The sequence below is a fragment of the Coregonus clupeaformis genome, chromosome 35, assembly GCF_020615455.1.
Source record: "Coregonus clupeaformis isolate EN_2021a chromosome 35, ASM2061545v1, whole genome shotgun sequence".
NCBI classification, from domain to species: domain Eukaryota; kingdom Metazoa; phylum Chordata; class Actinopteri; order Salmoniformes; family Salmonidae; genus Coregonus; species Coregonus clupeaformis.
Window position 1 is genome coordinate 41286687 of NC_059226.1, and position 14266 is coordinate 41300952.

The window sequence follows — 14266 nt, forward strand, 5'->3', positions numbered from 1 at the left end:
GAAAGTATTCAGGACCCCCTTGATTTTTTCCACATTTTGGTAGGTTACAGCCTTATTCTAAAATTGATTAAATTGTTTTTTTCCCCTCAACAATCACACACAATACCCCATAATGACAAAGTAAAAACAGGACGTTAGAAATGTTTGCTAATTTATTAAAAATAAAAACTGAAATATTACATAAGTATTCAGACCCCTTTACTTTGTTGAAGCACCTTTGGTTGTGATTACAGCCTCAAGTCTTTTTATTTAACTAGGCAAGTCAGTTAAGAACAAATTCCTACCCAGGCCAAAACCCGGACAACCCTGGGCCAATTGTGCGCCACCCTATGGAACTCCCAATCACGGCTGGATTGTGATACAGCCTGGAATCGAACCGGAGTCTGTAGTGACGCCTCTAGCACTGAGATGCAGTGCCTTAGACCGCTGCGCCACTCTGACGTCTTCTTGGGTATGACGCTACAAGCTTGGCACACCTGTATTTGGGGAGTTTCTCCAATTCTTCTCTGCAGATCCTCTCAAGCTCAGTCAGGTTGGATAGCTGCACAGCTAGTTTCAGGGCTCTCCAGAGATGTTCGATCGGGTTCAAGTCCGGGCTCTGGCTGGGCCACTCAAGGACATTCAGAGACTTGTCCCGAAGACACGCCTGTGTTGTCTTAGCTGTGTGCTTAGGTCGTTGTCCTGTTGGAAGGTGAACCTTTGCCCCAGTCCCCTGAGGTCCTGAGCGCTCTGGAGCAGGTTTTCATCAAGGATCTCTCTGTACTTTGCTCCGTTCATCTTTTCCTCGATTCTGACTAGTCTCCCCAGTCCCTGCCGCTGAAAAACATCCCCACAGCATGATGCTGCCACTCACGCTCACCATATGGATGGTGCCAGGTTTCCTCCAGAAGTGACGCTTGGCATTCAGGCCAAAGAGTTACATCTTGGTTTCATCAGACCAGAGAATCTTGTTTCTCATGGTCTGAGAGTCTTTAAGTGCCTTTTGGCAAACTCAAGCGGGCTGTCATGTGCCTTTTTACTGAGGACGAGTGGCTTCCGTCTGGCCACTCTACCATAAAGGCCTATTGGTGGAGTGCTGCAGAGATGTTTGTCCTTCTGGAAGGTTCTCCCATCTCCACAGAGGAACTCTAGAGCTCTGTCAGAGTGACCATCAGGTTCTTGGTCACCTCCCTGACCAAGGCCCTTCTCCCCCAATTGATCAGTTTGGCCTAGGTGGCCAGCTCTAGGAAGAGTCTTGGTGGTTACAAACTTCTTCCATTTAAGAATGATGGAGGCAACTGTGTTCTTGGGGACCTTCAATGCTGAATAAATGTTTTGGTACCCTCGACACAATCCTGTTTCGGCGCTCTATGGACAATTCCTTCGACCTCATGGCTTGGTTTTTGCTCTGACATGCACTGTCAACTGTGGGACCTTATATAGAGAGGTGTGTGCCTTTCCAAATAATTTCCAATCAATTGAATTTACCACAGGTGGACTCCAATCAAGCTGTAGAAACATCTCAAGGATGATCAATGGAAACAGGATGCACCTGAGCTCAATTTCAAGTCTCATGGCAAAGAGTCTGAATACTTATGTAAATGTGGTATTTGTAAAAAAAAAAAAAAAAAAAAAGTGTGCTAACATTTCTAAAAACCTGTTTTCGCTTTGTCATTATCCCGGGTCTTGCGATAGATTGCTGAGGATTTTTATTTATTCAATCAATTTTAGAATAAGGCTGTAACATAACAAAATGTGGAAAAGTCAAGGTGTCTTTCTGAAGGTTGAAATACACAGACAGTTATGCATTAGTTATAACAGGCTTATAATATTTACTAATTATCTATTGTTAATGATAGCATCAAATTAAATAGGGCGTATTCCCTCAGAAATAGCCTACTCAATTATAGTGGGGACTGTCAGATTGATATATTTAGTAATCAAACACACTTACACTTGCAGTGCAAACATATTTTTTACTTCGATTTTACTGATTCCACCCAGAAGTCATTAGGTAAACAAAATATAAAGCACATAAACTAAATGAACACGAAGTAGATTATGAAACACATAGCCAGAAGAAAGAAGAGTCTTGGCAATCATTAGTATTTATTTCTATCCGCAGTCCCAAAACTGATGTGAATAGTTAGGCCTATGAACACCAAGTTATGCATGTATGAACAACAGTGAATGAGTGAGCGAAGGTTCCATATTCATCTCACAGAGTGTCACTGATTGGTTGACTGTAGTGTCACTCTACTCATCGTGGAATTTGGGCAGCGGTCTCAGGGATGACCACATGCTCCACCCCCTCCTCGGTGATCACTACCAGTGTGTGCCACGCCTCCGGCTGACATTGTCTGCCCATAGCTAGGGCAAGAGCTAGGTGGGGGGAAGAGGAGGAAAAGAAGGGGGAGGAAAGAGGAAAATAGATCAGATGGCAGGTAGAGATGGGTACTGAGACCACAAGGTCCACGTTTGCGGAAACAGCTCTCTTGTGTTCCAGTGCCAACAATCCCATAGCAAACCCATCCTATAATCACTCTCCTGTCCCACTGGAAGATATTTTCAATAAAATAAAATAAAATGTCTTATCTGACGTCTTTTATCCTATATGAAAACAGTGCCATCTGGATAAAACAATGAAGCCTATGAGATTCTACAGGACAAATCTACTTTTACCATTTGTAGCAAACTGCAGGCACTCCTCTTTGCTCATGTCAGGTTTGTATTTGGCGTCGGCGTAACCGTAGATGTACGTGCTCCCTGATCCTCCGATGGTGAACGGCTGACTGAGTAACATACCGCCCAGGGCCACCGTGTAAACCTAGAGGTGAGATAACGGTTAGAAATCGTGTGTGTGTGTTATATTCTATTGTGTTCTATTCTATATGTCTGTTTAACTGTTTGTTATGCCCCAGGGCTTCACCTGTGGCCCTTTCTTCCTGTCCCAGCCTGCAGTGATGAAGCCGGCCTGCAGCTCTTCCTTGTTGTTGTAGCACAGCTCCTTCAAAATGGACGCTGCTGCCTTCACCAGAGGAGGGGACTCCATCTGAATACTTACCACACAGGACAGACACAGTGAAGACATGGTTGTATCACAGATTGTTTTGATGTCTACTGTAGTTCAAGAGGCAGTAGCCTAGTGGTTAAGGGCTTTGGGCCAGTAACTGAGAAGTTGCTGGTTTGAATCCCCGAGCCGACTAGGTGAAAGAATCTGCCCTTCAGCAAGGCACTTGCTCCTGTAAGTTTTTCTGGATAAGAGCGCCTGCTAAATGACGTAAATGTAAGCTGCACATTACTACTAAGAACACATCTAAAATGAAGGTCTCACTATTGCTGATAATAATACAAGCTTCATCAGTTTGATATCAACAATCATGGGCTATGTTGAACCAGCCAGGGACAGAGACAGGGAAAGGGTGGTCTATACCTGTGGAAGGAGATCTGGAACTTAGCAGCCTTGGTGACGACCTGAGCGTCTGCCAGGGAGCCGGCGATGCAGCAGAATATCCTGTCATGAACCTGGATCAGCTTGTTGATGGTCTTAGAGGACACGTAGTACCTGTGGGTGGAGTCGAGATCGAGACACATTAGATAGAGACTCCTGGAGACACATTAGATAGAGACTCCTGGAGACACATTAGATAGAGACTCCTGGAGACACATTAGATAGAGACTCCTGGAGACACATTAGATAGAGACTCCTGGAGACACATTAGATAGAGACTCCTGGAGACACATTAGATAGAGATCCTGGAGACACATTAGATAGAGACTCCTGGAGACACATTAGATAGAGACTCCTGGAGACACATTAGATAGAGACTCCTGGAGACACATTAGATAGAGACTCTGGAGACACATTAGATAGAGACTCCTGGAGACACATTAGATAGAGATCCCTGGTGACACGTTCCAATGTATATCTTGCTATATATTGCTTTAAGTGATGGCTGATTTATTTAATATGTTGTGTGTCACAGACTTGTATTTGATCATAAAGACACGTCTAGAGGAAAGGAGGGGCAATATGATTAACTTGGTTCCAGGTGTTAATAGGTGTTGGAGATCCTCCTTACCCTCCGATGGACGCCCTGGAATCTGAGCCAATGATAACCCCTCCATTGAACGTCACCGCCAAGATGGTGGTCTGTAGGAGATAGAAAACCATTAATAAATGTATAATCAGTTAGATGGGGAGAGCATACAATTACTATATAAGATATAATTATATATTTGTATGATAATATATTTGTGACAAGGTCAGTGTTGCATGTTTACAGTCAATGGATAGGCTGTGGTTGGGATTTAGGCAGGCTAAGCTGATCCTAGATCAGTGCTAAAGTGTAGGGTAATTTCTTGAGTTGCAGATGAATGACTCGAAAACGAAAGTAAATTCAGCACTTTGTTCGTCGGAAAATATTAAATAAGGCTATTATTATCAAGTTAAATGTATAAACGTTTTCCCTGAAGTTCAGCTTTAGGTTACTGAGATGAATTAACGACAAAATCAACAAGGCAACCTAGAATTAAAATCCTCAGTGTAAATTCTGGTTCGTTCGTCCCAAAATGTACTGTTATCGCAGCTTCAATTTAGGAAAATGTATAACAATATCAGGTACAAAATATGAAAAACAATTAACTTACGCCTGTGCTAACTCCTTTGATTTGAGAGTCCATAAAGTGTCTATCCAGTATTGCCCGAACACGGATGAAAAATACGGATAAAACTGCGTCCTTCAGTCACATTTGGTCACATCAGGTCAAGAAAACAGCGACCTCTTGAGGGACTTGAAATGCGCGATTGTAGGGTAGTCCAAATCTTACCAGGGAGTGCAAAATAACCCGCTTCAGGTATGGCGCTATCAAATGTTCTCGAAACACCTGCATCGGGATTTAATTTTGAGAACGTCTCCAGGTATGATTTCCCTTTTACCTTTAAGGAGAATAATGTTTCGTTTTTTTTTGTTGGTAAACAGTAAACTTCGTAAAATGTATCTCGTCTCATATCAAGCCTAAATCAAAAGTGAAAGTAATGTATCTTGTATAATCGTGTAAAAAAGACCAACTAAAAAGACCCGCAAGTCTAAATCATTTAAAACGTTGCATTTGATTATTTCTGCATTTTCTTTTAATGAAAGTTACACTTCTATGTGTTAATCAGCTAATTGCAATTGTATTGATCTGGTCATCATTAGATAGGGCTTTTCTTTGTAAGATTTTGTGGTACACTGTATTGGTATTTTGTTACAGTGTGTGTGATTCGTCTATATATATGTTATCAAATAGAAATGTTGCACTGGACGGTCTGCTTGAGGGAGGACATACCAAGGCACCTAAGCCTATGAAGACAGGTACCACCATAGCTGGAGTAGTGTGCAAGGTGAGAGTGATGTCCACTGATAATGGGCAGGCATCTCTAATAAGTGGAAGATTCCATATAGTGGGACAATTTCAGTGAATTTTACATAGTAACATATTATCATGATTCTTGCCTGTCTTCATGCGACTTAAAAAAAGACAATAATGATGGACAAAGTGTATTGAAATGAATTGTGTATACTGATAGTAAAATGGAGTGTTCTTTGGGTCCTTGTATGTGCAGGATGGAGTGGTTCTGGGAGCAGACACGCGGGCCACCTCCGGTGAAGTGGTGGCTGACAAGATGTGTGCCAAGATCCACTACATCTCCCCCAATATGTAGTGAGTAGGCCTACACCTCTTTAAGGGATAGTCCATGTGTGACTTATGTGGAGAATGGAATTGATTGTCATGCGTGGAAGAGAGAAGTGGAAGAGAAGTGAAAAAATGTCTGTCACTTTGATTTGAGATATCCATGCCCACACATCCATTGTTCTCCTGACCTCTCTCTCCTGTCTACTCCCTCTCTCAGCTGCTGTGGTGCAGGAACTGCAGCAGATACAGAGAAGACCACCGACCTGCTCTCCTCCAACCTCACCATCTTTTCTATGACCAGCGGCAGGAACCCACGTGTCGTGATGGCAGTAAACATACTACAGGATATGCTATTCAGGTGTGTGTGTGTGTGTGTGTATCTTTACCACTCTCCATTACAGCAGTGGTTCCCAACTCCGGTTCTCGTAACCAACAGTACACTTTTTTGTTGAAACTCCAGACAAACACACCTCATTCAACTTGTCAAGGGGTTGATGATTAGTAGAATCAGGTGTGTTTGTCCGGAGCCACAACAGAAATGTGTACTGTTGGGGGTACTCAAGAAACGGAGTTGGGAACCACTGCATTAGAGCATTACATATTTCACTTCATTCAAGCATTTAAGGGGCAATTTGCAGTTCAAAAAAACAAAAAAGCGGGCACCCAGCCACTGATTTGGTAAACAGCTGGGGGATGGGGCTGGAGAAATGTTACCACTCTCAAATTCATCGACAGAGCTATGGATGCAAGAACTGACCATCCGAGAGGTCAAAATTATATATGTTTTTTACCATGGCCCTTTAAACATTACATTCTGTTGAAATAAGTCACCTCATCCACCACTATAGCCGCTCCAATGTAACCGCCTTTCATGTCAGATAGGTTTGTTTGTTCATAATGTATCTCATATGTGTATCTTTAGGTACAAGGGCCAGATAGGGGCCAGTCTAATCCTAGGAGGGGTGGACTGCACCGGCAATCACCTCTACACAGTGGGGCCCTATGGGAGCATAGACAATGTGCCATACCTTGCAATGGGTGAGGAACTGCTACTGTGTCAAGCATACATAAGCATACACCCATATACTGTTATTGTGTGGGCCATTATTAGTTGATTAATTGACTAGCCATCATGAATAATTTATAAATAATGACATTTAGTTGATTCCTATTTGTGTTTTGTGAAGGGTCTGGTGACTTGGCTGCTCTGGGGATTCTGGAGGATAGGTTCAAACCTAATATGGAGGTTAGTGACTTTTCCTTAGGCAGGCTAGGGGTTGTCATACATTTAGTTCATATGCCATCACATCGATATACTTCAAGTCTCAAGAGTTAAGTCATTGGACTCCCCATAAAGAAGGCATCAGATTTGTTTCCATTAAGCTGGATGTATTGTAGACCTACCTCCCCCATCCCAGTCCCTTCACTCACTCCCCATCACTATGTCCTTCTAGTTGGAGGAGGCTAAGGAGTTGGTCCGGGATGCCATCCACTCTGGCATCATGAGTGACCTGGGCTCAGGCAACAACATAGATATCTGTGTCATCACTAAACAGGGGGTGGACTACATCAGGCCGTACCAGGAGTCAGAGTACAAAGACAAGAGGTAAATGTAAATGTAAATGTAAATGGTGTCACCATCCTCAGCTGCTTCAACTATTATTCTAGACAGCATATTTGCCAAAACGATATTGTTTGACAGAACAGTATCTTCTCTTCTCTCTCTCTCTCTCTCTCTCTCTTTCATTTTCTCTCTCTTCTCTCTTTCTCTCGCTCAGGCAGAGAAGATACAAGTATCGCCCAGGTACAACGTCTATTTTGACAGAGAAAATAGTCCCTCTGGAGCTGGAGGTAGTGCAGGAGACAGTCCAGCGGATGCATACCGCCTGAACCTGACCGCTCAAAAACGACAAAGATACAGTCACACAGAGGCTTATTACAATACTCAAGACATAAAATCAGTGAATACAATACACCTAATAATGACAAGACGTGACTACTAGGTGACACTACTATGCAAAGCCGTAAAAAAACATTGTCACATAAAGATCTTAGTTCAATGAACTGTAGTTAGCAATACATTTTAAACAGGTTTAGTAGGTCTAGGCTATAGCTGTGTCTATATGCAGTGGGTGAAATATTGGAAAGTGATTGATTGAATAAAAAGTCTACATTCTTTTTCATGAACGCGTGTTTGAGTTTTCCCTCTTCACTTTTAGCTTTCCTTTTCCTTATAGCAGTTTCAGCTCACAGCATCTTCATTTTTATATACACTACTGGTCAAAAGTTTTAGAACACCTACTCATTCATGGGTGTTTTTCTTTATTTTGACTATTTTCTACATTGTAGAATAATAGTGAATACATCAAAACTATGAAATAACACATATGGAATCATGTAGTAACCAAAAAAAGTGTTAAACAAATGAAAATATATTCTATATTTGAGATTCTTCAAATAACCACCCTTTGCCTTGATGACAGCTTTGCACACTCTTGGCATTCTCTCAACCAGCTTCATGAGGTAGTTACCTGGAATGCATTTCAATTAACAGGTGTGCCTTGTTAAAAGTTAATTTGTGGAATTTCTTTCCTTAATGCGTTTGAGCCAATCAGTTGTGTTGTGACAAGGTAGGGGGGTATACAGAAGATAGCCCTATTTGGTAAAAGACCAAGTTTATTCAAGCGCAGTCGCAAAAACCATCAAGCGCTATGATGAAACTGGTTCTCATGAGGACCGCCACAGGAATGGAAGACCCAGAGTTAACAATGCTGCAGAGGATAAGTTCATCATACCAGCCTCAGAAATCGCAGCCCTTCACAGAGTTCAAGTAACAGACACATCTCAACATCAACTGTTCAGAGGAGACTGTGTGAATCAGGCCTTCATGGTCAGATAGCTGCAAAGAAACCACTACTAAAGGACACCAATGAGAAGAAGAGACTTGCTTGGGCCAAGAAACACGAGCAATGGACATTAGACCGGTGGAAAATTGTCCTTTGGTCTGGAGTCCAAATTTGAGATTTTTGGTTCCAACCGCCATCTCTTTGTGAGACGCGGTGTGGGTGAACGGATGATCTCCGCATGTGTATTTCCCAGTGTAAAGCATGGAGGAGGTGTGACGGTGTGGGGAGGCTTTGCTGGTGACACTGTCTGTGATTTATTTAGAATTCAAGGCACACTTAACCAGCATGGCTACCACAGCATTCTGCAGCGATATGCCATCCCATCTGGTTTGGGCTTAGTGGGACTATCATTTGTTTTTCAACAGGACAATGACCCAACACACCTCCAGGCTGTGTAAGGGGCTATTTGTCCAAGAAGGAGAGTGATGGAGTGCTGCATCAGATGACCTGGCCTCCACAATCCCCGACCTCAACCAAATTGAGATGGTTTGGGATGAGTCAGACCGCAGAGTGAAGGAAAAGCAGCCAACAAGTGCTCAGCATATGTGGGAACTCCTTCAAGACGGTTGGAAAAGCATTCCAGGTGAAGCTGGTTGAGAGAATGCCAAGAGTGTGCAAAGCTGTCATCAAGGCAAAGGGTGGCTATTTGAAGAATCTCAAATATAAAATACATTTTGATTTGTTTAACACTTTTTTTGGATACTACATGATTCCATATGTGTTATTTCATAGTTTTGATGTCTTCACTATTATTCTACAATGTAGAAATTAGTCCAAATAATGAAAAACCCTTTAATGAGTAGGTGTTCTAAAACTTTTGACCGGTAGTGTATGTTTTTTAATATTATTACCATGGTTCACCAATGAAGAATATGCCTGCTGTTACAATCCAGGGGGGATTTTTTTTTTTTTTAATGTAATACAGCATAACATTTGCACTGAGCAAAAATATAAACGCAACATGCAACAATTTGAACGATTTTGCTGAGTTACAGTTCATATAAGGAAATCAGTCAATTGAAATAAATTCATTAGGCCCTAATCTATAGATTTCACATGACTGGGCCGGGGTGCAGCCATGGGTTGGCCTGGGTGGGTATAGGCCGACCCACTGGGGAGCCAGGCCCAACCAACATAATTAGTTTTTCCCCACAAAAGTGCTTTCTTACAGACAGAAATACTCCTCCGCACCCCATTTTCGTTCAGTGTAGTTTTCTCCCTGTGACTCCTTGTGAGTGACTCCTTGAGCGCGGTAAACCTCTGACAGGTAAGTCTTCATATTTACTGATGACGACCCCACAAATGATGCTCTGCGATTGGCCAAATGTGTGATACGTTTTCAGTCAGTTTACTCTATATTGTTGTGAGAAATTATGTCAAAACTTAATCTCTATTAACAATTGTTTATCAGTATGACTTGGCGTGGCTAGGCTATTGTCAAATAATACTCGGACTGAGTACGCATATTATAAGCTACAGTTGGGTTACTTTTTCGATCACGAATGAAAATGTACCTTAAAAACCCTTTCGGTTTCGTTTGCATTAGGAAAATATTTCCTTGTCGCATCAGAGCGAAGCCAAGCTGTATTTTCGCTTCAAATTTGATTAAGGTATAGTCTACATTCTTCTTATATTTGATTTAATCATTATGGCACTTTTCGACGTAAGTGGTTATAAATCCCACGCGGGACTTCGTGGGCAGATTCTTGGAACAGGAATAGGGCATCTTATTGACCGACCGAATCAGGAATTTGCTGTCCCTGTTGGAGTGGATGTGAGTATTTTCTGCAGTTATTTTCTGTTTCTTCTGTGACAATAATATGATGATCTAAATGATCTAATGTGTCCTATGTGAAGTGAACTATACCTTACTAAAGCATGGTTCAATGGAGATTCACAACTCACCTCAAGCACACATTTAAGCACGCACGCACAAACATACGCGCGCACGCATACCACCTGACAAAATACTGACAAGCGCTGCTACATCACACATTTTTTTAAACGATTGGATCAATCTACTTCACAGTCCCACTCTATAATGCTCTCTTTCTCTCTAGCCCTCAGGGTTCCTGAAGTCATGCAGCCGTGAAGGTGGTGTGTCCATAGATCTGAACCATGGAACAACTACTCTGGCTTTCAAATTCCGCCATGGTGTCATTGTGGCTGTGGACTCCAGGGCCTCAGCTGGCAGCTACATTGGTAAACATCACATTCCATAGGGATTAGCTTTCCTTGATAACCAAAACCACTTTAGCCCATCAGCCGTGCGGTCTTGGTTTCACGTGGTTCAGATTTATAATGTAAGAAAAGTAGCTATTAGTCTCTAATTTCAGGCATACACAGTGCCTTCATCTGACAATACTGTACCTATACACAGTAAGAAACTAGTAATAGCATTCTACTGTTACTACTATAACTGCCTACTGTATTGTGAGTACTAAACCAAATCTACAAGTGGTAATTGTAAGGTCATCCATTTTGATGTGATTTACCTTGGAAGGATGATGTGATCAGCCTTGAGTTGGTCCATTAGATTTCTGTTCCAGCAGCAGTCGTAGACCGCACCTTCAGATGCAGAATGGATCTCAGAGATCTATAACCAAACATAAAGCAATCATTCTCGAACCCCTTTGCTATGTATTTGTCTTTCCCTGCAGCGTCAAAGGAGGCTAACAAGGTGATAGAGATCAATCCTTACCTGCTGGGGACCATGTCTGGCAGTGCTGCTGATTGCCAGTACTGGGAGAGACTGCTGGCTAAGGAGTGCAGGTCTGTTCGAGCTTGTCTCTGTTAGATTGAGTCCCGCTATACAGTTACATGGTGTTAATATCACAATCATTGATGCCTGTCTGTCTGGCTGTCTGTCGGGCTTATGGGCAAGGGGAGGGCCAGGGAGGGTTGGATGGACAGAAAATGTACCAATCAATGTCATTTCCATTTCTCAAAACAAATGCGTGGGACATAAATTAGGCACCACACAACCATATCAATATCAAACAGTGACTTTGTAGATACCATCTATGTAACGTTTTGGCCATAATTGTTATCTAGACTAGCCCTCTCCTATATTGGTCGTAATGGTTTGCTTCCAAGCCACATGAATGCCTTAATGTATCTGGGGTGTTCAAATCTATCTGGAAGTAAACCAGTGTTTTAGCACTCTGACTGCCTTGTCTCATACAGTGAGTTTTTGTGTCTCAGGCTGTACAAACTGAGGAACAAGCAGAGGATCTCAGTGTCTGCAGCCTCTAAGCTGCTGTGTAACATGATGCTGGGCTACAGGGGCATGGGCCTCTCCATGGGCAGCATGATCGTTGGCTGGGACAACAAGGTACAGGGAGGGAGTGGAGTGTGTTTGTGTGTGTTTTTGGTGTGTGTGTGTGTGTGTGTCTGTGTGAGTGTTTATTTGAAAGCCTGATTTTATAGCTTACATTTTCATCCTGATGGTACCCAACATTTGTGAGTCCCATTGGATTGTCTCCAGTTGTCATGTCTGTTGATGAGTATCAATATATTTGTGTCTTGCTGTCCAGGGCCCTGGTTTGTACTATGTGGATGATAATGCCACACGTCTCTCTGGTCGTATGTTCTCTACTGGTTGTGGTAGCAGCTATGCATACGGAGTGATGGACAGCGGTTACCGTGAGGACATGACGGTAGAGGAGGCGTACGAGCTGGGCCGCCGTGGCATCACCCACGCCACGCACAGAGACGCCTACTCTGGAGGAGTGGTCAACTGTGAGTGACCTTGTTCTGAACCTATACTCATTCTATAACGATTAATTTGATTTGACTTGACTAAGTCAGTTCATGTGAGACCATGTGAAGCATAGATAGGTGCAGGCTAGAGTTTGATGTATGTTGAGATATTGTTTGTTTGTTGTGTAAATTCCAGGTGTGAATTCCATTCAAGAGGTTATAACTAAATATACAATTATAATCTAATCTCATAAGGATTTATCCATATGAAAAAGTAGTCATATGCTGAATCCATAGGAAAATAAAATGTAAACAATACCTTTATGTGTAACTGTCTGTGTGTTTGTCCAGTGTACCACATGCAGGAGGACGGCTGGATAAAGGTGTGTAAGGAGGACGTGTCAGAGCTGATCCACCGCTACAGGAAGGGCATGTTCTGATCATAGATCAGTTTCTACACCCACACAGACACACTGTGTTCTCTCTCAACTGATCCCAGCACTGCTCCAAATAAAGACCATTTTCAAACCGCATACTCTGGCCTCTATTGTTTAAACTGAAGGTCTTACATGCCGTCACAACTTGCTGCAACTGTTACCAGTCCTATTCAAATGTACAATATGATAATCTACCAGTTATTTACCAGTGCCAGTCATTGGAAAAGGTTTGTAGGATTGTTTAATACAATACTATTAACCTTGATTAAAATGTTCTCTGTAAAGTCTGTTGAGACTTGTGAAATACACTTGACAACTTTGTGACTTGAAGAGTTTTAGTCCAATGTTTTAGCCTACTAAACGGTCAAATAACATAACCTCATAACCAACAGTTGAAGGAGGAAGTAAAATTCAGAGTCCTTATAGTTTTGTCTAGCGTATTTGCCTCCAACAAACTGTTTCCTGAAACACAAATACATGTCCCAAAACCAGTCAGATGTGTTTGCCCGGGTATCGTTTTGGTTGGCACCCTTCTGTAAATGTCCACCTTAGTATAGGAGTTCATTGTACAAATGAAATTCTACAAACAAAATGTTTGTGCTATCAGAGGAAGTTTTAAATTAATGGAATGAATTTGCCATAAAACCTGAAGTAACCTTTTCTCCCATATTATGTTCATTTTCTCAGCTTGATAGATGAGTCACTGTGGATATGAATAGTGTGCAGTAGTTACATGGGGACTATACTATAGTGCCCAGTATGTTATAAAAAGATAATTAAATCCCCTTATAGCAACTACATTCCATAAAATAGTATTACCAACATTGATATCACCTGTTGCCAGGCAGGATTCTGTGCAACAGGTCTTGGTGAATGCCATATGATAGGCTATTAAATTTCAGCTCTAGAGGGCAGAAGTACTGCCACAGCTGCTCTGTTCTCCCTGGCAGTTTATTGATCAATAAATATAATTTGTTTCATAGGTCAGAGTTCACTCACCTGGTTTTCCAGGTCTGAATCAGTCCCTGATTAGAAGAGAATGAAAATGAGCAGTGCTGTGGTCAGACAAGTGAAGATACTGAACATGATTTGTTCTAATCTCTATCATATAATGTTCAGGACAAAATAGACAGTGCATAGACAATCCCCTATTTTAATAAGCATTTTATTCAAACATCTTTCATACAGGTCAACAAAATATCTAGAATATAATTTATCCAAAAGCCTATTATATTGTTACAAAATAATTGTGGAACTCCTACACCTACAAGTAAACAGTACCGCACCCAAAATGAGTATTGGTACCTATTTAGTTACGCCCGTGCTTGACATGGACTGAAATAGGTGCCGAAACAGTGTAGAGATTATCCCCCTTTCTAAGAAGCATTTTATAAAAACATTTACATATCAGACGCTTTTATCCAGAGAGACTTAGAGGAGCAATTAGGGTTAAGTGCCTTGCTCCAGGGCACGTTGACAGATGTGTACATAGTCTGCTCAGGGATTCAAACCAGTAACCTTTCGGTTACTGGCCCAACGCTCTTAAGCGCTAGGCTACCTGCT

The 14266-nt window shown here is 42.0% G+C and overlaps 3 protein-coding genes across 3 annotated transcripts; 2 read left to right on the forward strand and 1 right to left on the reverse strand.

Annotated features, from left to right (window-relative positions):
• Nucleotides 1-2071: 2071 nt before the first annotated feature.
• Nucleotides 2072-4755, reverse strand: LOC123482658 (proteasome subunit beta type-6-B like protein-like). Its single transcript, XM_045211108.1, has 6 exons — nucleotides 4630-4755; nucleotides 4062-4132; nucleotides 3413-3544; nucleotides 2909-3038; nucleotides 2662-2806; nucleotides 2072-2361 (listed from the first exon to the last, which is right to left on the reverse strand). The coding sequence occupies exons 1-6, from the start codon at nucleotides 4660-4662 to the stop codon at nucleotides 2240-2242; spliced, it is 633 nt and encodes a 210-aa protein (XP_045067043.1). The 5' UTR covers nucleotides 4663-4755; the 3' UTR covers nucleotides 2072-2239.
• Nucleotides 4756-4782: 27 nt separating this feature from the next.
• On the forward strand, nucleotides 4783-7845 carry LOC123482656 (proteasome subunit beta type-7-like). The gene is made up of 8 exons (XM_045211104.1): nucleotides 4783-4900; nucleotides 5272-5365; nucleotides 5588-5685; nucleotides 5876-6016; nucleotides 6581-6696; nucleotides 6846-6904; nucleotides 7113-7264; nucleotides 7437-7845. Exons 1-8 carry the CDS (start codon nucleotides 4839-4841, stop codon nucleotides 7546-7548), a joined length of 834 nt encoding a protein of 277 aa, XP_045067039.1. The 5' UTR covers nucleotides 4783-4838; the 3' UTR covers nucleotides 7549-7845.
• Nucleotides 7846-10075: 2230 nt separating this feature from the next.
• On the forward strand, nucleotides 10076-12799 carry LOC123482657 (proteasome subunit beta type-8-like). Its single transcript, XM_045211105.1, has 6 exons — nucleotides 10076-10338; nucleotides 10625-10766; nucleotides 11225-11336; nucleotides 11769-11898; nucleotides 12101-12305; nucleotides 12618-12799. Exons 1-6 carry the CDS (start codon nucleotides 10213-10215, stop codon nucleotides 12704-12706), a joined length of 804 nt encoding a protein of 267 aa, XP_045067040.1. The 5' UTR covers nucleotides 10076-10212; the 3' UTR covers nucleotides 12707-12799.
• The last annotated feature ends 1467 nt before the right edge of the window (nucleotides 12800-14266 follow it).

Excerpts from the sequence above, each read along its gene's own strand:
- LOC123482658 (XM_045211108.1), bottom strand. The coding sequence starts at position 4,662 with ATGGACTCTCAAATCAAAGGAGTTAGCACAGGC. Across the intron at positions 3,039-3,412 it reads TTCCAGATCTCCTTCCACAG|TATTCAGATGGAGTCCCCTC; the intron begins GTATAGACCACC and ends CTGTGTGGTAAG. Across the intron at positions 2,807-2,908 it reads ACAGGAAGAAAGGGCCACAG|GTTTACACGGTGGCCCTGGG; the intron begins GTGAAGCCCTGG and ends TCTCACCTCTAG.
- LOC123482656 (XM_045211104.1), top strand. The coding sequence starts at position 4,839 with ATGGCGCTATCAAATGTTCTCGAAACACCTGCATCGGGATTTAATTTT. Across the intron at positions 4,901-5,271 it reads AATTTTGAGAACGTCTCCAG|AAATGTTGCACTGGACGGTC; the intron begins GTATGATTTCCC and ends GTTATCAAATAG. Across the intron at positions 5,366-5,587 it reads TAGCTGGAGTAGTGTGCAAG|GATGGAGTGGTTCTGGGAGC; the intron begins GTGAGAGTGATG and ends TTGTATGTGCAG.
- LOC123482657 (XM_045211105.1), top strand. The coding sequence starts at position 10,213 with ATGGCACTTTTCGACGTAAGTGGTTATAAATCCCACGCGGGACTTCGT. Across the intron at positions 11,899-12,100 it reads TCGTTGGCTGGGACAACAAG|GGCCCTGGTTTGTACTATGT; the intron begins GTACAGGGAGGG and ends CTTGCTGTCCAG. Across the intron at positions 12,306-12,617 it reads CTCTGGAGGAGTGGTCAACT|TGTACCACATGCAGGAGGAC; the intron begins GTGAGTGACCTT and ends GTGTTTGTCCAG.